The sequence below is a fragment of the Vanellus vanellus genome, assembly GCF_965231255.1.
Source record: "Vanellus vanellus genome assembly, chromosome: 1".
Classification (NCBI taxonomy): domain Eukaryota; kingdom Metazoa; phylum Chordata; class Aves; order Charadriiformes; family Charadriidae; genus Vanellus; species Vanellus vanellus.
In genome coordinates this window covers 63,952,056-63,975,090 of record NC_138905.1, presented here as the reverse complement: position 1 = coordinate 63,975,090, position 23,035 = coordinate 63,952,056, and the positions used below count along the sequence as shown (strand labels likewise).

At 39.4% G+C, this 23,035-nt stretch overlaps 1 protein-coding gene across 2 annotated transcripts in view; it reads left to right on the top strand.

The window, feature by feature from the left end:
- The window catches only part of TRIM24 (tripartite motif containing 24), a 64,300-nt gene that overhangs the window by 18,864 nt on the left and 22,401 nt on the right, over positions 1–23,035 (top strand). For both annotated transcript variants that reach the window (XM_082493247.1, XM_082493246.1), the window contains exons 2-7: positions 8,224–8,342; positions 16,898–17,045; positions 19,182–19,314; positions 20,628–20,744; positions 21,929–22,043; positions 22,750–22,896. In XM_082493247.1, the coding sequence (XP_082349373.1) occupies positions 8,224–8,342; positions 16,898–17,045; positions 19,182–19,314; positions 20,628–20,744; positions 21,929–22,043; positions 22,750–22,896 (779 nt within the window). The remainder of the gene's footprint in view (positions 1–8,223; positions 8,343–16,897; positions 17,046–19,181; positions 19,315–20,627; positions 20,745–21,928; positions 22,044–22,749; positions 22,897–23,035) is intronic.

Here is a 23,035-nt window from a genome sequence, read left to right as displayed (position 1 = left end):
TCAATTATTTTACAGATGAATCTTGTGGGTATTTCTTGGTTCTCTTCCCCCCTGCACTTGCCCCATTGTAGAGGGCACTACAGGGCAGGAAGCAGTAGGTTGCCTTTGATGTAAATAATACGGATGATGGTTAGGACCAGAAAACAGGTTTCTTGAGGTTCTGTAGGAGTGAATATTCTAAATTGGAAGGAAGGATGGCAAATCAGCTGGCAGCTGACTGAAGCTTGACAAAAGGTTGAGAGAGAAACTTAGGGTTTGAAACAAACAGGCAATGGGGGAAGGATAAGTCCGGTCAAAAATGGAACAACTGGCTGAAGGTGCCTGGTTAACGGGTCCTGTAGCTGCTCTGGTGTGCTGGAGTCACCGCTGGATCCTCTTCGGTGTTTGTTTCCTTTAAACTGCAGGATATAGATGATGGGAGGTGATGCTACTTCAAGCAATTTTAGGAAAATATGAGGTCATCCTTGCCCAATTCCCCATCCCCCCACACTGTAAGGAGGAATAGGAAAGGTAGCTTGATTGCAAGTCATTTCCTCTTCTAAGTAATACTAGATCTGGTTTTCTTGGCTATTCCCTGTGTCTCTAGAGTGTATTACAACATCAGGCATTCAGAAAGGAAACATCATTAAATATACCAAGTGTCAACTCTTTATTTCTGGCAATTTGCTATCATAGCAAGTTTCCCTTAAGAGAATCATCAGGAAGGAGAATTACTTTGTTCGCTAAAGAATAACTTGGCCTTGGAAGTCACCTAACTCTGTTGTTCAATTCACACACGAATATCTCAAAGCTCTTTAGAATTGATTGGGTCAAGAATTAGTTGAGCATCAGAACATTAATGTGGAATTAGAGGTCCTCCTTATCCCCAATTTAATCAGGATAAGCAGTAGAGCCTCACCATCCAGGAATGTGCGTAAGCTGAACAGTGTTGGCCAAAACGCTAACCTGAATCCGATGCTGTTTCTGATGCTGCTGCAATATAATTGCTCTGACAGTGTTTCTTTAAAGATACTGATTTTTTTGTCTTTTGTGAAAATACTAGGTTTGGGCTGACATGGTAATGTACTTGAAGAATATATATTCGGTATAGCAAATATCAATAGCAGAAATAATTTTTGGATTAGTGAAATTTCATTACATTATCCCACAGTGTATGGGTTAATGTTCTCTGCAACAGCTTTTGAGATTTTTCTTCTCTTTTGCCCTCATTCCTTTTATCAAAACTGTGGTTATTTGGGGGGAGGAGGGGAATGAAATAGCAAAATAGTTTGGGGATTCTTTTTTTCCTTTAAAGCAATAATGTAGTTCTTGCTTTGATGACGTACTCTGCTTCTCCTATAGTTTTATTAGAGGATGAATTATCTTCCTTGCCAATTTATATAAGGAAATCAACTAAATGGCTTTTAATATCTTGCTACTCAGAATTTGAATCTTCTTGAACAGACCATAGTAAGATAGCTGGGGTTCCCAGCCTTGAAAGCGCTGAAGTAAATTGCAGCACAATTCAGGAAGCAGGTGTCTTGAAGCAAGAGGAAGGAAGTGTTGGCAATAAGATTAAGCATGGTTAGAAAACTATTTCATGATTGCTTCCAAACCTTAACACTTAAAGGAAAAAAAAAAAAAAAGTTTGATTCATTGTGGCACTAGGAAAGCGTCTTGCAGAGGGAATCGGTGGAGGAAATGTTAATTAACTCAAGTTAATTTAGGAATTGCATTCTATGCATGCTTAAGGAACAGTTTAGAATGTAATTAAATGTTTATGAGGAAAAAAGTGTGCCAATGAGCATTAAAAGCTAATACATATGTGGAATGTAGGAGGAAAATGCTGGGGCTATATTAACTTGCCTTTGTATTGCATTCCTCCCTGTATATTATTGTAACTCTTTGATGAAATACAAGCAGAAATGTCTTTGGAAAATATCATTGTCCTTTTGGTTATTCAAAAAAGTTAAGAGTTAATTGCTTGCTATAGCACCTGTTGGCTTGTTAGCAAAAAGCTTGTATGTGTGCTCCTATGTTTGCTTCAGCCATCTGTCTTAATACTGTTCGTCAGTTATGACTTTAAACCAACCTGACTCTATGAACCCAAAGAAGTCAAACTCCTCTGTCAGGTCTGTTAGTTACTGTTTGTTACTACTGCAGGACCTAGGAGGGGATGAATCCCAGTCCGTGGTCTGAGTTCAGCCTTTGTACTAGAAAACTGGATGAGGAAAAAAGGGTTTCACAGAATGGCAGGAGTTGGAAGGGATGTCTAGAGATCATCTAGTCCAACCCCTCTGCTAAAGCAGTTTCACCTAGAGCAGGTTGCACAGGATCGTGTCCAGGTGGGTTTTGAATGTCTCCAGAAAAGGAGACTCCAGAACTTCTCTGGGCAGCCTGTTCCACTGCTCTGTCACCCTCAAAGTAAAGAAGTTTTTCCTCATGTTCAGATGGAATTTCCTCTCTTCCAGCTCATGCCTGTTGCCCCTTGTCCTGTTGCTGGGCACCACTGAAAAGAGTTTGGCCCCATCCTCTTGACACCTGCCCTTTAGATATTTGTAAGCATTGATGAGATTCCCCCCTCAGTCTTCTCTTCTCCAGGATAAACAGCCCCAGGTCTCTCAGCCTTTCCTCATAAGAGAGATGCTTCATTCCCTTTGTAGCCCTCCACTGGACTCTCTCCAGTAATTCCTTGTCTTTCTTGAACTGGGGAGCCCATAACTGGACGCAATACTCCAGAGGTGGCATCACCAGGGCAGATTAGAGGGGGAGGATAACTTCCCTTGACTTACTGACCACGCTCTTGTAAATGTACCCCGGGATACCATTCAAACCATGTCGGTGATTCCTTTATCAAATCATCACTGTACATACAAAATATATTGTAAACAATATAATTTGAGATAGGAATAATGTATTAAAACTGTCAAGTCATTAATATGCTGATATTTATTTTACACTGTTTCCATTTTTATTGATACCAAAAGACTCTACTCTAGTATGCATCTCTCTGAGTTCTCCTCCTATCTCTTGAATAAAATTTCTCTTAAGCCATTGTAGTATATGGTGTCATCTAGTAGACTAGTTTGAGGGCAGTGATACTGTCTCAGTACTCTTCCATGTCCTTTTTACTTGGGAAGAGGAAGAAGCATAAGATCTCTATGGTTAGCAATATTCTAAACTGGATTAGACCTCTAAAGTAGTATAGATATTGTTATTGGCATGGGGTTATGTATTCTCCACATCTCTCTAAGGTTACAGCGTGACAGAGCACTTTCTTCTCTATATAAAACCTGCAAAGTTACGTACATACTAGCATGTCTTTCAGATCCGCTTCAGCTAAGAGAGAATTCTAGTTTAAAGCATTTAGCTTTCAAAAAACCAAACAAAACCAAACCCTCAAACCAATGAAACAAATGGAATACCCAAACAAAAAACCCCTCAGAACCATTAAGGTGAGTTACGCACCTATGGGGGGGAGGGGGTAACCTTGGCTGGCTGCCAGATGCCCACCAAGCTGCTCTCTCTTTCTTTGCCTGCAACAGGACAGATAAAGACAGGGAGATTGCTTATCAATTACTATCATGGGTAAACCTGATTCAATGTAAGAAAGATAAATTGATTTCCAATTAAATAGATTTGGATGATGAGAAACAAACACATAAATAATAATAATAAAGCCAAACAGCCTTCCCCCTCACGCCCCTCTTCAACTTCACTCCTTCATTCCTGACTTTGTCTCTTCCCCTCAAGTGCTGGAGTGGGGATGGGGAATGGGGGTTGTGGTCAGTTCGTAACTGTTCCCCTCTGATACTCCATCTTCCACCCTGCTCCAGTGTAGGATTCCTCCCATGGGATACTGTCCTTCAAGATCTGTTCCGCTGTAGAGTCTTTCTTCAAGGCCTGCTGCAATGTGGGTCCTCTCCATGGGCTACAGTCCTTCAGGAACAGGCTGCTCCAGTGTGGGTCCCACATAGGCCACAGTTCCTGCCAGAAAACCTGCTTGTGCATGGGCTTTCCACAGACTGCAGCTTCCTTCAGGCCATATCCACCTGCTGTAGCGTGGGTTCCTACACAGGCTGCAGTGTGGATATCTGCTCTAATGTGGTCTTCCATAGGCTGCAGGGGGACAATCTGTTTCACCATGGTCTTCTCCATGGGCTGCAGGAGAGTATCTGCTCTGGCATCTGGAGCACCTTCTCCCCCCCCAGCTTCTTCACTGACCTGGCTGTCTGCAGGACTGTTTCTGTCACATTTTTTTTTTTTTTTTTTTTTTACTCTCTCTCAGCTGCTGTTTCACAGCATTTTTTACCCTTTCTTAAACATGTACACAGAGGCGCCACCGGTGTTGCTGACGGGTTCAGATTTGGCCAGTGATGGGTCCATCTTGGAGCTGGCTGGAATTGGCTCTGTCTGACATGGGGGCAAGGCCCTGGTGTCTTCTCACAGTGGAGATGTTTGCAGCTCCCCCTTGCCTCCCCATTACCAAAACCTAGACATGTAATCCCAATGCACCATGTTACCTGACCAAATCTTAGTCTAAAAAAGGGCTCTGCACATGAAACAAATTAAATGTTATGTGTCATCTTCAGAAACAGGTAATGAACAAATCAAGTAACCTTCCTATTCCCAGTATTTTTTGTTTATAACTTTCTCCAGCCTGGCCTTTGTGGGTGTGTGCTCTTAGGGTTGTGCTGATGTGTTTTGGGCTGTAAACAACATAAATAACATGAACTGACTTAAATCCCATCAGAACTGTGATAGATGACAACTGTACAATTTGTATTGGATGAGTGGCTGAAAACTTTGCTTGGCCTATGTGTAGTTTTATCGTTTTATACAAAAAGCTGCATTCTGTAATTAGTATTGCAAAGTAAGAATTTACTTGAAAATTACTATTTCCAAATAGAACTTTAGTATTTAATTATGACAGGTAACCCTGATAACATCAGTAGAAATGCTAATATTGAGAGATTTTTGTCCATAAGCTTTGCAAAAAAAAAAAAGTGTGTGTCTTTTACTTGAATCTAATCAGTGTTCTTTTTTTAACTTTGAATACATTGGTTTTGTATTTACCCATGTTTTTCATTTAATTCCAAAATAGTCACAGTCTTTCCTCTTCTGCCTCTGTTTTCCTATAGGAAGCTCTGAATTCTAGGTTCGTTGTAAACCGTATTTTTCCTTCCCAGTAACTTAGTGTCTGTCTCTCTTAGTTATGTGGGTTCTGGTGAACTAACCAGCTCCTCACCGTGTTCTGCAGGACTGTGTGGTGATTATACGGTGCACTCCATTGTACTATTTGTTAACTGATAAGGAACGCAGCTGGACACTCCAGTTCTGATGCGCAGCATATCCGTGCGAGCGTGTCTCTTTGAGGTGGCTAGATTGAAGTTCTGAAATGAACCTGCGTGAATTTGCTAGGGACCGTTATTGGCCATCACCCTCTCATTTTAAATGCAACACGCATGAAAAAACATGTACAGAGCACTCTGCTTGCACCTTCCATTTCTCACTTGGAGAGGGAGTGGGGAGGAAAAGACCTACGCTTGGTTTATAGTATTCAGTGGGTTGCCGAAAGAGCCTTGGGTACAGTAAGAATAGTAGATAAAGACCTAAAAGTAATGCTCTTTGGCTAACTTGTGTGTTACATTTTGGGACAAAAAAGGCTTATGTTGTCAGCTGTGTGCGTAACAGTGTAACCTGACTGTAACTGTTACACTGGGATCATGGTACTAGGTGGTTTCACTTAAATCCGTGGTTCTGAGGTTGACTAAACCTGATTTGAAACTGATTTGTGTAGCAGTCATCAACTCAGGATTATGACAGAGGCAAACTTGCCCACACACAGTTGCAGAAGACAACCTTGACTTAAGGCTAGACAGCATAAGGAATTCTCAAAAAAGTTTCCAGAGGATTTTGAGAGGATTGGGCAGTTTTCCTTTTCTCCTTTTCCCGTCTCAGTCTCGAAATTCTAAGTGATCTCTTGAACAGGTAGTTGGCAGTATTCTGTTGGTGCAGATGCAAATGAAAACGTTTGGTTTATGTTCGTACCTTTCCTAACTTGTCCCCTGCCCCTTCCTTGCCTGCCATGTTTTCAGTTCAATTGAAATTCAATTTCAATTCAATTCAATTTATAAGTTCAGGTTAATGCAACTGATCTGTTTCAAAGACAGTGGTTCCACGTTCAATCTTCAGCGGTGGTGTTGGCCCCTTCCCATCCTCTTCCCGCTTCTCACGTTGCCTCAGTGTAAGCAAGTAGTACATTGGGTCAGTGAAGCAGATCGGGGGCTGAGGGTGAAGCCTGGGGACGCAGGAGAAGCACATCCATGGCTGAAGCAGTTTGCCAGACTCGTTCTCTGTCTATACCCCGCTCCCAAACGCTGGCAAAGACCGACTCAGTCACTTGTGTTGGCCCCAAAGCACTGCGCTTTGTCAGGCTTAAGAATGAGCAACGAGGGAACAGAGGGCGGTTTGTAATCAGCGCTGTTGAAAAATATGAACAGTCATCTTTTTTTTTTTTAGCAAGTGTGTAGCTGGAGTATTTGGAGATTTGTTCACTCTTGACTGCGGTAAATTTATTTGCTTAATAAAAGGAGAAATTCAGTACTTGGAGTTCTATTAACTACCTGACATACCAGAGTTGGATTTCTTAATTATCCTTCATGATGATGCTATAAAAAAATGTTGCAAAAGTTTTAACCAAAATACAGAATTTGTATGTTAAAAGAAGCTGCACAAATGTGTCTTGAAATGCAGACTGGCAAAATGGCAACTATAATAAAACTAGGCTTAACATCCTAGCCTTTCAGATGAGTGTTAAATGCCTTGCACACAAATGGAAAACTGCTGGCTACATTTCCGGAATGAAGAGCTAATTTAGTAAAGCTGGTGGACTTTTATTAGAGAACTGCTTTATAGTGGGTTGGCCAGTTAAATCTCTGGTGTATATTGGAAGAATATTATGAAAAAATTACCTAAATCTTGTATGAAGCACTTACAGTAAGGAGTTATGTTCTTCTGTAGAAAGTGAAATATTTAATAGTTTCTGTACTTCTACATTTTATTGTGAAAGTGAAACAGGAACAGAATTAAGCCTATGCTGGTTTAGTTAAATATGCAAATGATGAATTATATACTGGTGGTAAATTCATTGGGTTAGATGGCGCCTCTGATCTTCTTTAAGGCCCTAAAATCCTGCCTCCTCTCAAATGGCAGCTGTAGGTCCAGAATCGATCTCAGTGTGGACTCACATGACTATCCCACTGTAGGCTTTGCGTGATGAATTCCACGTCCTAAGTGATTATTTCAACTTAACTTAGTTTCAGTTCTTTTCTTTTTCTGGTGGTAATGACTGATAATTTTCTTAAAGCAAGATGCTAATGCGTAGCATTTTAGAGAGATCTTTTAGCCTCAGTGCTAAGAAGACATTCCGTTTTCTGCACCTAGGAAAGGTGCCTACTTTAAAATGTTTATATAGATCTTTCCCATTTCAGTCAAGCCTACTCGCTGTTGAACCCCAATATTTGAACTTGACTTTGCCCTTTTTATTCTCTTGGAAAACCATTAATTGTTTAACCTTTTGAGTTATTGGTTCTCAGCTCTTTCTTTAACCCAGAGTCTAAGCATGTTATTGTCTTAGAATTGTTCCCCAGTGTGCCTTGCAGAGGAGAGGGGGGAGAGGACCTTGCTTATTTATTCCAATGTCTTGCTTTCCCTTGCTTAGTGTGAAGGTAGTCGCAATGTTAATACAGGTCTGTTCTTCCTCTATACAACTTGCCTCATTAATTTTGAATTTATTACATTTCAGTTTCTCATATTACGCGGTTGGAAGTCAGTCATGTCACACTGCTGCTATGTGAGTGTATGTAATAGTGCTCAATGTCACTAAGTAATACTCCACACTAATATATGTTTACTCGAATCCATTCTATAACAACAGATTGTCAATGAGAATACGTTCCCTTTAGAGAAAAGGAATCAATTTTCTATGAGATTAGGGCAAATTCTTTATAGGATTGAAATAAAAAGGGGGTTGACCGTGCTTGAAAGGATACATCATCAGGCAATAAAAGGTAAAGGTTACTTAAGTGATAAATGAGAATGAGCTTCTTTTTACTCACACCTTATTGACAGGAATGTATCAAAACATCCTTTCAAAGTATTTATCCTTACAAGCTGTCTTTGAAGTTGTTTGATATACCTTAAGTTGTGCAGGCTTAATCAGATTTTTTTTTTTCCCCCCAGTCGGTGTTATCCGCTGTCCAATTTGTGGTCAGGAATGCGCAGAAAGACACATCATAGATAACTTTTTTGTGAAGGATACCACAGAGGTTCCCAGTAGCACAGTAGAGAAATCGAATCAGGTAAGTGCATTAACATGTAATCAAGTTAACACCTTTTGGATGTGTATGCATATCATTGGCTTCTTGCGGTGTGGCCTTTTTGCTGTTCATAGGCAGAAAAAGACTTCAAGTACTTAGTCATCACCTAGGGCAGCTACTCTAGAAAATCAGTTAAAATTGAGGAAAATGCATGGGAAGAAGGTGGTTGTCTTATTCAAAACTATTTTTAATTGTTGATATAAAATTTCATTGTGATAGCAAAAGATAAAAAGTAAGGAATAGGTGTTAGAATAGGAATTTCTGTACTTTGGACAGGGCGCTTGAATCACTCTGTGAAGCAGAGACCTGAACAGCACTGCATCAAGAGATGTCAATTTAAAATGGAATTCTCTAGTTAAATCGACTTTATTTTTCTTATCTCAGCCCTGACAAAAATGGCACTAAATAGCTGCAGTGCAATTACCAAGCAAGAGGCTCAAAATTCTAATTGGGGAAGATGCTATGTTGTAGGGTTTCTTGTTTGTTTTTCTTATGTAGGCTGCCTCTTTTTCCTTTTGCAATCAAATAACAGCCATCTCATTAAACCAAAACCTACTTATCTGGAAGAATAGTATTACTGAGGTTTTTTCCTCATGATGGTTTTTCAGGGTGAAGGTACTAATGTGGAAGCGATACCAAATGAATAATCACATCTGCGTAGGTCCACAGTTTAGCAATCTCTGGTATCAAAATATTGCATGTCTTCATTTTTAGCTGGCAAGAGAGTATCTCAAGTATCTCTTTACTCATAAAGCTTTTATTAAACTCCAGGAACTTACTGTAAATAATTCAGCCTCTTTATATGTTGCAGCATTCTTTGTTTTAACAGTACAAAAAGGTTACTCTGTCTACGTGCCTTCTATTTTAACATTATGCCTAACATTTGGGTGGTGGTCTCCTTTTATTTTGAAAATGCCTCTTTTTTGCTTTCCTGTTTGAGGGACCTGTATCATTGGCCCTTGATCCATTTGTTTTGGGGGCAGCTTCTTAGAGGTCCTTTATCGTGTAGTCTGCTTGTTCCAAAGCTTAGCTGAAATTTGTGCTGACATACAGGAATGGGTATGTCACTCAGGAGCGGATGAAAGCACCCAGTCAGGTTTGTGATACCAGCTCACTGACTATTAAAGGCATAAGTGCTGTCATCATCTCAGAGGAAGAGGAATTAAGTTACGTCTCAAAAACCGTTAAGCTGTGTTCAGCTTATGAGGAATTTCGCAACTGGATTTCTGCAAAATGATAGACCTTCCCAGAAACTGAAATTTACTTGGGAGTCTCTGGAAGTATGAACAGTGTCCTCTTAATATAGGACAGTTTGAAGTTTGGTTTTTTTTGTGTGTTTTTGTGGGATTTTTGTTTGTTTCTTTCTTTCTCCCCCTCCCCCCCCCCGGAGGTTGCAGGGAGACATCTGAGTTTTGGACATAGTTGTGAGATTTACACAAAGTCTCTCAATACTCTACTCGTAAGACTGAGAAAATGAATAGTCCCTGCTGCATTGAAAATTTGATCATAATTTTTTTAGTGACTTTAAAATTAGGAAGAGAAGCAGGATAACAAACACCTTTGTTATGCAGAAGCAGTCCTGAATTTCTTTTTGGACCTGTGCCATAACCTCTGCTTAGTTATATAACAAGTCCTCCAAGATATTCCTTTAGGGACTGGTGATAGAGTAGAATTATTTTTCCTGGGTTTAGTGACAAAGTCTTCCCCCCCCCCCCCAATTTTTTCCTGCTTTCTGTGAAAGTTAAGTGGGGAATTGAGGCCTTTGAGACTTGGATAAGGAACTGAAAATTCAAGAAGGGGTTTTTATATTCTTGAGGTTGGTCATAGTCATGTAAAATTGGGTGCAATTCGATGGGTCGTAGGGTATCAAAAGTTGGAGTATCCACCAAACTTAGTGATGTCAGGATAATTCAGGCACTTCCTTGGAACTGAGGGAGATGTCTTTGTTGTTTATCTTCCAATCTTGATCTGCTGGAGAGAGATACAGAGAAATTCTGCATATTTCAACAGCTGGTTTGGAATCATTCATTGTTGAGTGGTGTGGGCAGATTTCAGGGAGGTTCTTCAAAGCATTTGTGTTTCCTTAAGTTCCCTTCGAAGACATCTATCTTACTCTCCCGTTCCATATTTGTTTCTTTCTCTTCCTAACAAAAACCAGCAGTGTTGCAGTTCAGTCAGCATGGCTGTTCTTCAGCTAAGTTCCCTGGCTGAACATACTTTCTGCAGCAGTGGAAGGCAAACCAGCAGACTTTGCTACACCAGGAGAGCAGTAAATTCACGTGCTTTTCTGCTGACTTTTTTTTGTTTTTGTTTAATGGAGCTAGATGTTTTGTTAGATGCCTGCGAAATGAATGTGTACCTTACCTGTCGGAAATGAATGATGTACAGCTCTGTTTTGTTTGAATAGGTTTATTTTGGTATGATAATGAAGCTTTTTGGACGTTCCTTTGTACTTTGACGTTGGAACCGTAAAAAAAAAAAAAAAAAAGCTACACCATTCTCTAAAGCTGTCTGTTGTGGAACAGCAAAGTTAACTCAATAATAGTTAAACAGATCAGTGTCCTGTTGGGGAATATTATGAGGTTTAGGGATGATACATCCTTCTAAGCGGCCTGTCTTGTTTTGCCCCTGAAAAAGCAAGGAGAAAAGAAAGAAAAATTACCAGTAGCAAGATAGGCAACAGATCAGAGGAATTAAAGTGGAAAAGATGCTGAGACTTGCAGGAAATATTTGATCAGCGATCATCCGAACTCTGTCAAAAACTTTTTATAGAAACTTTCTGCTGAGACAGTTAGTTTGGCTTTGATAGTTTGGCATCTTTAGCAGGATGTTTAAGAAATTAGAATTAGAGGCAGGCCATGGGTGCTGTGCAAGTGAAGTGGCTGAGAACCACTGGTGCATATCTACGACTAGCCTGTACGTGTGCATTGTCAGGAAGGACTGGTTTATTTCAATTCAAGAGCAACTCAAAGAAAACCCTTTCAAATTCAACGTTTGGTTGTTTCAGATTTAAAATGGTAATAATATTAAAATAGTTTTCAGCATATCTTATCAAAACTGTAGAAGTGAATGGCATATCAGGAAGCCTGGGATTGGGGGGTGAGAAAAATAACTGGAGCTCATTAAAACGCCAGCCATCTATCTAAAATCATGTTTACCTTATCTGCGCCTGATTTTGGCAGTTGAGTACTTTCTAGCAATTGCTTTCTAGCAATTACTACTGAAAAGTTCAGGAGCAAAAGATGTAAGCATCAAGAAAGTGTAAAACTCCCTAGTATATGTTCCACAAGGGCTTTCCTGGCTAGCGTTAAAGAGAACATTAAGGATTTTGTGCTGGCTATTGGCACAGGGAACTTTCCTGAAGAGACTAGCAGGAGATGCAGTTGTGATCTTCCTGACAGTAATCGTTGTAGGTTGTGGGCAACTAGGACATAAATACTTTGAAAGAGCAGATCCTTTATAACTTTTTTTTTTCACTTTATAATTTATTTAAAGACTTGGCAAAATTATTGGATGCTGATGAGTAGTTTGAAAATAAAAATTAATTATACTTGATTCATAAGAGTAAGAGGAAAGGAGCTTCAAACCCCAGAGATGTTACTGAAGCAATTGCTAAATTTGAATGAGACTAAAGGGTAGACAAGTGAGGGAAATTTAGGAACTGAACAGAAAAAAATGCGTGTGAAAAGCCATGAAAGTAAAAATGAGAAGTGTGAGATTAATGCAGAAGAAGATCATAGTGATAACGTTGATATTGCTGCAACAAATTGAGCCTGTAGTGCATTTTAGTTTAGGTCCTAATTCTCATAGCTTCTGCGTCCAAAAGAGCACATGTGTAAAAATATTTTTGATACTAAGAACACTTTCTGTATCTTTACCAGTTACTGACCTGGGAGTTTTAAATGTTCTGGTAGGAATGAAGAACAGTTGGACTTTATGTGAGATATTGGGAATGTAGTAACAAAAGAAGGCACGAGTTTAGATCTGATACTAGGTCTGGAGACTAAGACAGCAACTCTGACTGGCGTAATAGGGCGATTAATGGGGACAATTTAGAACAAAAAGTTTCTCTAGTTTTATATGGTGTCGGAGTAGCCACTGTGTATTCTTCCAAAGAAGAACTAGTATGCTAAATAGCTTATCAAAGCTATAGCCGTGGCCAAAATGTCTTTGAAAGCCACTGGTTTAACACACTGGATAATATACTCAAGAAGAGTCACAGTTTTGTTGTGCTTCTAAGAGAGGCAGCTGTTGATGGGATGTTGGGGAAAGGAGGATATGTTGATTAGGATTTATGCATTTTGAGGTATCAGCGTGTGGTTCGTATTTAGAGTTACATGTAGGCGAGAATGTGCCGAAAGACAGGCGCTGTCTTGGGTGATTTTTTGTATGCGCCAAGAGATCAATATTTTTGGGGTCCAACAGGGGAAACCATTGCATCTAATTTACACTGGTGAAGTTTGGAATGTTGGTTCACTGGATATTCTTCTGGACTACTTCGCTGTCTTCCTTTGAAACTCAGAAACCTCTGATTGCTTATTTAATCTCTTTAATACTCAAAGTATATTTAATTGGAAGAGTGGTTAGTTACTACTGTAGCTGAGAAGACAGCTCTATTACCTCCACTCTTGCATGTAAATCTGTTTTTAAGTAAATACACACGCTTTTACAACAGAAAAAATAGTGCTTACCTGCAACATGCTGAGTAATTTCAGCTTTCATTAAATTTGAATGAAGGCTGAATGAACACTTCCTGGGGTTATAAATACTAAAACTAGTGAATGAATTAAATATAATTACAAGGAAAACTCAATTAAAAATAAACATCTGTCTAACCAGAATAAAGACTTACAGGTTAACTAGGGAGAATCTTTGAAATCACTGAGGCACTGCTTGTATGAGTCTCAAAAATGAGAGTTAAATAAGTTTTAGGCTTTGTAAGAGTATAACAAATATTTGTAGTAATTGTACTTCTATATACTTTAGAACAATATGAATTGTTCTAGTAACCAGTTCTACCAAAATCCAAGCTGTATCTGAAAATGCATATTTCAAATATGAAATAGGTAGAAGCAAATCTAGTTTCTACCTAGAAGGCATAGGTATTTTGACAGCACGAGTTAAGATATCTGTGAGAAATTTTAGAAAACTGTCTCTCTTCCACTTGGTGGCTTGAAGAGTATAAAATTGGAATATATATTTTTGGGACTACAAAGGAGGAGTTTCAGTTCATTTGGCAGCACCTGATTATTGGTTATTGAGTCACAATCTTCATGTCATTCCAACTATAGCAGGTCAAACTAGTTGAAAAAAAAATGTTTTAGGGTTAAAGCATATTGAAAAAATAAAATAGACAAAGATCTCGGAATCTAGGAGGAAAGAATAACTTCAGAAATACTTTGAACTTACTGAAATTCCCTGTCACGTAGCAAGCTTATCTGCCTAACTTTGGTAATGATGACCTGGAAAGGCTGGGGGTGGGGAGTGTTTCTGGGGTGTTCTGTTTTGTTGGGGTTTTTCTTATTTATTATTTTTAAATTGGGTTCCTGCCCCCCTTTTTTTTTTTTCTCTCTGTTGTTTTTATTCCATGACTTACAGAATGTCTGAAAGACTTTTATTGTTGTTTTTTCCTTTGCTTAAACCACAACATTTGTTTTCACTGTTGGGTTTTTTACACTGAAAAACAAATATCCAATCTTTCGTTCTCCACTAACTTGCAAAACCACCTCTGGGTATCTGGGGGTGTAGCACCACCGTACCTTTCTGGCAACAAGACTGATTTAAAAACTTCTTTCTCACCCTGCAATAGTTCACTGCCCAGTCAGCAGTGCTGATGCAACTGATCCTTGGGCTACAATGATGTAATAAATCCAGTTTTACACCACAGTCCTGCAGAGGGTTTCATTGGCAAACCTGAGGAGGAGACAGCTAGCAAAGGAGAAGGGAGGGAATTTCTTTCATGGGAGTTTCTGACAGAGAAAATGTAACGTTGAAGTAGTGCCTCTGTGATACTTGCTTGTTCTAAATTTTTTTTTTTGAAGAAGCTGAGCTGAGGCCTAATTAAAGGTTAAGAGCAAGTAAAATTTTTTTTAATTTCCTGATTACAATTCACTTCCTTTAACTGCTGTACTTCCATTTTCCTGACTTTGATATTTCTCACTAGTCAACTAGTCTGGATAGGACTAGAATTTTTATTGTTAAGAGAAGAGAGGAAAGAAAAAGAAAAACCAAGCAGAAGATCAAAAAATATTTAAGAAGATAATTCAAAATAAAACTTTCAGGCCTCTGTTTTGTAAAGAAACAGAAAAAGGGGCACAAGCCCAATTTTTTCTCCTTTGCAGGTCACCTTTAATGAAAAGGAACTGCTTCAAACTCCAAGTGACAACAAGAGGGTCAACAACCCTTGCGTTGTAACTTCATTTCTCAGAAGATATTTGCTTTGAGAAGCAACATGATCCAGAAGAATAAGCACAGCATTGGGAATCTGGAACTCCCATGTTCAAATTCCAGTTCTGTCAGTAACTTGCTTTGTGGCTTAAGGCAAGTTTGGTGCTAATTTTCCTCTTTTTCTTAAAGGGGAAACTGGGACATAGTTCTACGTATATATTATCTACCTGCATAGAATATAAATATTTGCTTCCTTTTTAGTTATCTATATTTATCTTGTGCGGGTGCACAAGTTGGATTTTTTTGAATCAAACTGAAAAAACTAAAATCTAAAATTTTCTCCTTGTTGCCCCTGCTGGCACAATTCTATCACTGTGATCTGTAGCATATAGTAATCTTCAGACATCTCGAGGCTTTGGTTTGCAGCAGTGCTAAATGTTGATAGAAATGGATGGTAGTTACCAAGTATCTACACAAGTATGTTCACTATTTTTACCACCAAAACCCCCTTGAAGGTATGACTACAGAGGTATTGTAAAGCAGGAGTTAAAAATGAAATCATGTTAGGAACATGTGAAATGGTGTTGTTCATAGAATCATAGAATGGTTTGGGTCAGAAGGGACCTTAAAGACCATCTAGTTCCAACCCCTCTGCCATGGGCAGGGACACCTCCCACTAGACCAGGTTGCTCAAAGCCCCATCCAGCCTGGCCTTGAACACCTCCAGGGATGGGGCCTCCACAACCTCTCTGGGTAACCTGTTCCAGTGTCTCACCAGCCTGACTGTAAAGAGTTTCTTCCTAATACCTAATCTAAATCTACCCTCTTTCTGTTTGAGGCCATTACCCCTTGTCCTATCACTACACTCCCTGATAAAGAGTCCCTGCCCATCTTTCCTGTAGGTACCTTTAGGTACTGGAAGGCTGCTATAAGGTCTCCCTGGAGCCTTCTCCAGGCTGAACAACCCCAACTCTCTCAGCCTGTTGTCATAGCAGAGGTGCTCCAGCCCTCTGATCATCTTTGTGGCCCTCCTCTGGCCCCACTCCAACAGGTCCATGTCCTTGTGTTGAGGGCCCCAGAGCTGGACTCAGTACTCCAGGTGGGGTCTCACAAGGGCGAAGTAGAAGGGCAGAATCACCTCCCTCGACCTGCTGGCTGCGCTCCTTTTGATGCAGCCCAGCATGCAGTTGGCCTTCTGGGCTGTGAGTGCGCATTGCCAGCTCGTGTTGAGCTTCTCATCAACCAGCACCCCAAGTCCTTCTCCTCAGGGTTGCCCTCAATCCGTTCTCCACCCAGCCTGTGTTTGGGCGTGGGATTGCATCGGCCCACGTGCAGGACCTTGCACTTGGCCTTGTTGAACTTCATGAGGTTCGCATGGCCCCACCTCTCCAGCCTGTCCAGGTCCCATCATTCATAGTTTTCAACCTGTTGTTCAACTTGTGCATCCATAGGAATTTCTTCTTGTTTGTGTATTGACTCTGTGCAGAGAGATTTTGCTCTGTGATCAGGTTTATTTTCTGCAATTAATTTTTTTTTTTTCTAGATCTCTTGGGTATAGTCCAAAGAGCCCCAGGAATTAACAGCCCAGAGTTTGAAAATTATTACGCATTGGTTGCAAATTTGTTCTAGGTTAGCTTTACTGATAAGCTTAACAGGAATGCTTTCTTTAAGTGGTGATGCAGATTCTTGAGAAGAACCCTGCTGTTCAATACTGTGTGTACTTCTTGAAACTCTACGCAGGTGAACAGAAACTAAAATTAAAGCTTCCGTGGGAACTGAGGGAGGCTTCTAAAATCAGAGCAGTGCTGATAGTGTTCTGTAGTTAGTAAATATTTCACAAAAGCATGTTGTATATAGTAAAGGTTATACGGCTTCTAAGTGTGCAGTGTCAGGCAGAAAGTAATGGTTGGACTTTTATCATGTCAGGTAAAGGTTTTAGAGTAACACTGATAAAATGGCCACTTTCTCTGAAAAGTCACATTCAATTACTTTTATGCAGTTATTTATAGTGTTCCTGCACCTCAGGCAGTTTTCCGTTCTCATTTCACTGTTTTTGGAAAACTGTAAAAGTGCACTGATTGCATATGAACAAAAGCTTGTATGTATATTCCATATTTATTTTAACAGCTACCTTTTCTTCCTCACATCAGGTGTGCACAAGCTGTGAAGACAATGCAGAAGCTAATGGGTTTTGTGTGGAATGTGTAGAATGGTTGTGCAAGACCTGCATCAGAGCTCACCAGAGGGTTAAATTCACAAAGGATCATACAGTAAGACAGAAAGAGGAAGTATCTCCAGGTGAGACACTTGATTTATAATTTCACAGAGAATGTGTGTCTGCTTTGGAAAACTGTATTAGACCACCACGTTTACTTTTATTGATAAATTTCAAAAATTGTATTCCTTAATCCTAGTAAATGTCAAAGGACGGATTCATTATGATATAACCCTTTGGTGCATACGAATTAGTGGGACTATGCTATTTTTCTGGTTGGTAATGGATATGTTTTAATAGTTTTCTGCATCCCAGTCACTTAGTTTCGTTGCTGAAGGCTGTAACCGTTTGAACCACTTCTGGTGTTTCTTTGGCTGCTCTCCATCTAAGTGGATCTCTTAAATGATCCAGCTAACAAAAGAGAAAACTTCATTTTAAGCATTAGATGCATTAGAATGTAGCTACTGAAAAGGGAGACTTTGTCACGGCTGGGGGTGTGATAGCCTTTTTTCTGTGAGTCTTTTTCTGTCAGATATGCTGCATAGTGATAAGAAAACCTACAGATTGGTATTTCATATGATTTTTATGCAAAGTGTTTTAAACAAATAAATACACGTAGATTTTATCTTTCATCTAGTGTGACTGCAAACTATTGTCTGAACTTTAACGATCAGCTGCAGAAAATACTTAGTTATGCGTTTGGCTCGTCTAGTTTTTATAAAAGCCTAGCAAACGGTTTGTATGAACTTTATTATTGTATACCGCAGCAAAAGGAGCACTAATAGGTTATTGTTTCAGCTCTCTGACAATAAAGCATGTTTTGTTAGCAATAAAGCGTGCCAGCATTCAGGTTTTAGCTAAGTATATTTTAAGTTTGAAATGTTTTGCCTTAGAAATTAAAGGGAAGTATGTTATGAATTGGGGTGTCTTTCTTCAGTAGGAGCTATGATAATTCAGGTTGGAAGGGACCTCAGGACATCATCTAGTCTCTAGTCCAGCCTCCTGCTTAAAGCAGTCAACTATAAGATCAGATCAAGTTGCTCAGGGCTTTATCCATTTGGGCCTTGAGAACCGACAACGGTGGATGTGGTGTACAGTACAGCCTCTCTGAGAAATCTTGACTGTTCTCGTGGTAAAAAAGGTTGTACTTTTATTCATTGAGAACCTCTGTTATTTCAACTTATGCCCATTGTGTCTTGTCTTTTAGTGATATTGTAGGACAGTTACAAACGTAATAGTATGCTGCCAAACATTCCACTGGTTCTAATAAATCCGTTGGACTTGCATGGTTTATCTTGTAAATATAGAAATTATTTTTATATATTATTATAAATATATGCATTATAATATGTATTTGTTTTCATTCCACCATATCCAGTCCTGTGAATTTTATCTATAACGAGGGCTTTCACTTCTGGTCAGTTTCAAAGAATTTTGACTGAAGGATACCGGTCTGAAAATAACTTCTTCCAGGTTTTGTGAAAATAAGTAAATGAATGGGTATGGAAAAGAGATCTTACCGATCTGCAGTGAAGGATGGGCTGCAGTGAGAAGCCATTTTTCGTTACAGGCCACGTAATCCTCACAAACTCAGCGTCCAACCTAACTCAAAAGAAATCAGGCTTTGTCGGTTAAATTCTTTAAAGAACAGATTTCATTTCTGTCACCTGGTGGTGTTCCCTCTGCTCTTTGATATTTGCTCACTAGAAACCGAAGTGAGACCTCTCACCTATTTAGAATGGGATCCTGAAGGGTCGTTAGTAACTTCTGGTTATTATATTCTGTATGTTTTACACTTTTGAATGCCTGTGTCTTGATATCCTCAACCCCCCTTTCGTCCATTTGGCTGAGAAAGAGGACAGAGCAACAAATTAAGTCAGCAATCTCCTTTCCATTTAAGAAAGGAACTTGTTGGTTGTGCAATGTCTTTTGCAGCTGCAACAGCACTGGCTGCTTACTCCATTTGTAAATAGTTTTTTAGGGCCTTAGTAAGTTATGGTAAAATAGGATCTAGACATTTTCCATGAGAGCGGGCGTTAGCTCCGTGCTTGATGAAGAGTAAACTCAAACTGCAATGTCTCACAGCTGTTATATTCTTGATTGGGTGGCCTGATACACACTTTTAGCATCTCGGTGAGGAATATGGGAAGGAAAAACAGGAGAATGCAAGTCTTTCACCGTTTCAGGAGACTGGACTGACATCTTCCTTTATTCAACAGAAGCAGTTGGTGTGACCAGTCAGCGACCTGTGTTTTGCCCTTACCACAAAAAGGAGCAGTTGAAGTTGTATTGCGAAACCTGTGACAAGTTGACCTGCCGAGACTGTCAGTTACTAGAACACAAAGAGCACAGGTATCGGAACAAAGTATATGTTTTACGCTGCGCACTTGTGGGAAGATAGCTTGAAGTCGGTTGTAGCTCTAGCTGTATGGAATACAGTCAGTTGAAAAAAAATGCAAAATAAAATTTTCTGCTCAGATACAAAGCCCACAAATAAACAGAGATTGTATCCAAAAGAGTGTGGCTGATGAGCATGTGATAGTTTAGAATGAAAACCCGATTCTTCCAGTTCTTAATCTGGTGATTTAAGCACAAGACCTTTCTTTACTGTCGAGTTATTTGGATAGAATTTGTTGCTGTACAGCTCTTCGGAGAGTCCTTAGAAAGCACAGGGGCTGTGTTATGCAACTGTACACTAATGTGGAATTTCTCCATTTGTCCTTCAACAAGATGATTATATAACGGAACATTACCAAACATTTTCAGAATGGATCAAATGGACATTTTTTCTGTGAAGAGCCCTTTTTAAAGAAGAGTGAACCTAAAGTTTGGCTGTACTGTAATTTGAGAACACTTTTTATGACATTCAAATCTTTGTGTTGCTCTTCTGTGGTCATCTCTTACCAGACACAGAAGCTGAGAAGTAGGATTATTTACAACTTTCTGAGTACAAGACAATAATCTTGCTGGCTAACGCATACAGTAATGGTCTGGGACAGATGTACTCTTAGGTTAAATATTAATATGCTTGCTGTACCTGATACAACCACCCAAAGAATTTGTGTGCCTGACCAGGTGAACATCAATAGGTGAAGTGTTGACCGCTGTTGCTTTGGAATAGGCTCAACCTTGCTCTTGCATGGTTGCAGTCTTCCTCTCTAATTCTCCTTTTCTTAGGATTTATGGCCCTTGCAGAATGTGCTGCTACTTTTTTTTCTTCAAATGGTTGATGATTTTAGTTCCTTGATTTAAAATATTGCTGACTTATACTGACACAGCAATCTCTCTTCTTCTGTTTTTACATTGTTTACATTTACTTGCATGAAGTAATAGCTTACACGCACTGTCACCTACAAAGTGATGACTACAGCACAACATTAATTTTTCTTTTGCTAAAATTGGGCTATGGTGACGCAGTATCCCTTCATATTTATGAAAATCCTAAATTCTCAAAATAAAAATTGCAGGAAATATACTATAAGCTCAAATATACTAAAAATAAAATATATCGGCATTTGCTGACATATGCTTCTATGATGACAGTTAAATTCTGGACTTAAGCAGCGTCTTTTTTCAATAAAAGAAGTCTTTTGTGAGATGCTCTGCTTTTTAGCAAGTATATCACACCTTGTGCGTATGTAAATACTCACTATTATTTACTGCAGGTACCAGTTTATAGAAGAAGCTTTTCAGAACCAGAAAGTGATCATAGAGACACTAATCACCAAATTGATGGAGAAGACTAAGTACATAAAATATACAGGGAAACAGATCCAAAACAGGTATGTATCAGATTCTGAGGTTAAAACTGACACGGACGGCAACTTTATATACACTGTAATTTCTTGAAATGTTTAGATTAGTGCATTTTGCACCTCTTTCCTTTTCTCCTTCCAGAAAGAGAAATTCTAAAATCTTCAGTTTGCTGTAGCGACTGCTGCCCGTTTAATGTGCTTGGTTGTGTTAGGTAACTCTTCTGCTCAGCCTGTGGACTTAATGGGCAGCAATAGCTTGGGTGCAACAAAACAACTTATGCAATAAAGACTGTAGAAGGCAGTCATATTCTCCCCCACCATCAGCACGCTTATTTTCCCAGTGTAGATCCCTCTTAAAAAGCGAAAGGTTATGACTCATGTTTTCATAATGCTTGTGACACATATTTGAAGATTTATGTAATACTTTTATGCTTGGGGCTTTATTCACTCGGTTCTACAAACCTAGGAGAAAAATAAATCTGTAAAGAGTGTGCTGCAGTAGACCTTTGTAACTTGCTCCTTCAGCAGAGTTCAAAGGCAGTACCCAGGAAGATTCAACACAGTGTGGGATGCTGAGTGCAACTTGAACTCTTCCTCTCTCTTTGCCTGTCTTTGAGGGTGGTGGAGGTGGGAAAAACCAGCAGACACCCTTCTCTTCTTTTGCTGCAGCTAAGCGTTTTTTCTCCCTTGCATCTTGGCAGTAGTCGTTTTCACAATATAAGATTATGCTTTGCTGCTACGAGTCTGAGCACTATTGTTGAAATAGCTAAATTGGAAAATCTTTTTATTGTGTTGTTTCTGGACTGCCATTTTACATTAGATGGAAATTAGACATGAACAGTTTTGATTGCCATGGACTGTTCCAGAAATATGCTGAACAATTAAAACCCAAGAATTTAAATTGCAATGAGCATTTAATTTTTCTGAGTGGCAGATGTCAGTAATTTACAGATTTATGGCATTAGAATTTGCCACCAGATAATTAATTTTATCATAGGTCACTGGTACTTGCTCTTTCTATTTCTCCCAGTAATTTTCCTGACTGTATCTGATGGTATATCTATTAACGGAACGGGTGCATATGACTGAGAAATGTTGTAGTCTCAGCAACAGGCTAGAGGATTTTTTTTTTTTTTATACTGTTTTATATACTGTTTGGAGGGTGGGTTTGTGAGCTAAATAACATTATTTTTTATACTGTCTACTTACAGAATTCTTGAAGTGAATCAGAATCAAAAGCAGGTGGAACAGGATATTAAAGTTGCCATATTTACACTGATGGTAGAAATAAACAAAAAGGGAAAAGCTCTGCTGCATCAGTTGGAGGTAATTTAATTTCTCTCATAAGAAACAAAAATGTCAGTCTTAATATTTTTTGTGTGGTTTCACATTAAAGTACAATCCATTTCTATCATTAGCCACCTGTGCATGCCCTATCACAATTCCAGAGTGGAGAGGTGTCCCACACAAGCTATTTGAGCAAGTGGGGGTTTGGTGGGAGAGGGCCGGAGGGTTTGTTTTTTGGAGGGGGTGGGGGGTGTTTTGTTTGTAATTATTATCTGTGTTCCCTGCTTTGTGAATCGGGGCTGTCTCCAAGCCCAGTTTCTTTCTCCATGCTTTTGCAAGTCATAATTCTGTGTGTCATGCATGAAAAGCCTTTCCATCAGAATTTTTCATAAATTCAGCAATCCAATAGCAAATCAAAGGAGAGAATGGATAGAAGGGATGGTCTAGAATGGATACCTGGAAAAATATTAATTCCAATTGTGCTTTAAAAAGTGTATGCGTAGAGAGGTACATACATATAGAGAAATGTGTTGTAAGAGAAGATTGGAATCTGCACAGAAAGTCCTGTGTATGCATCTTGAATAAATGCATACTGACTTCTGTTTGATAGCTGCAGTCAGGGGCAAGGATGCTTTTTAGAAGAGCCGAGTTAAGCCACTTGATCGTTGTGAATTACGAACACGAACGCTAATGCTTGTTGACTGTAAATTGAACCCTTTGACTGGAACTGCTTGTCTATTTGCAGACTCTGGCTAAAGAGCATCGGATGAAACTTCTGCAGCAACAACAGGAAGTGGCAGGTCTCTCTAAACAGCTGGAACATGTCATGAATTTTTCCAAATGGGCAGTTTCCAGTGGGAGCAGCACAGCACTGCTGTACAGCAAACGCTTGGTAAGGGTGGGAAGATTGCTCTCTCCATTTACTTAGAGACTACAGTTAAGGCAGATACTCATGCGCGCACTTGTCAATAACACCAGACTCTTTAATGACGTTCTACTAATTGGAATATTTTCTATATAATTATTCATGG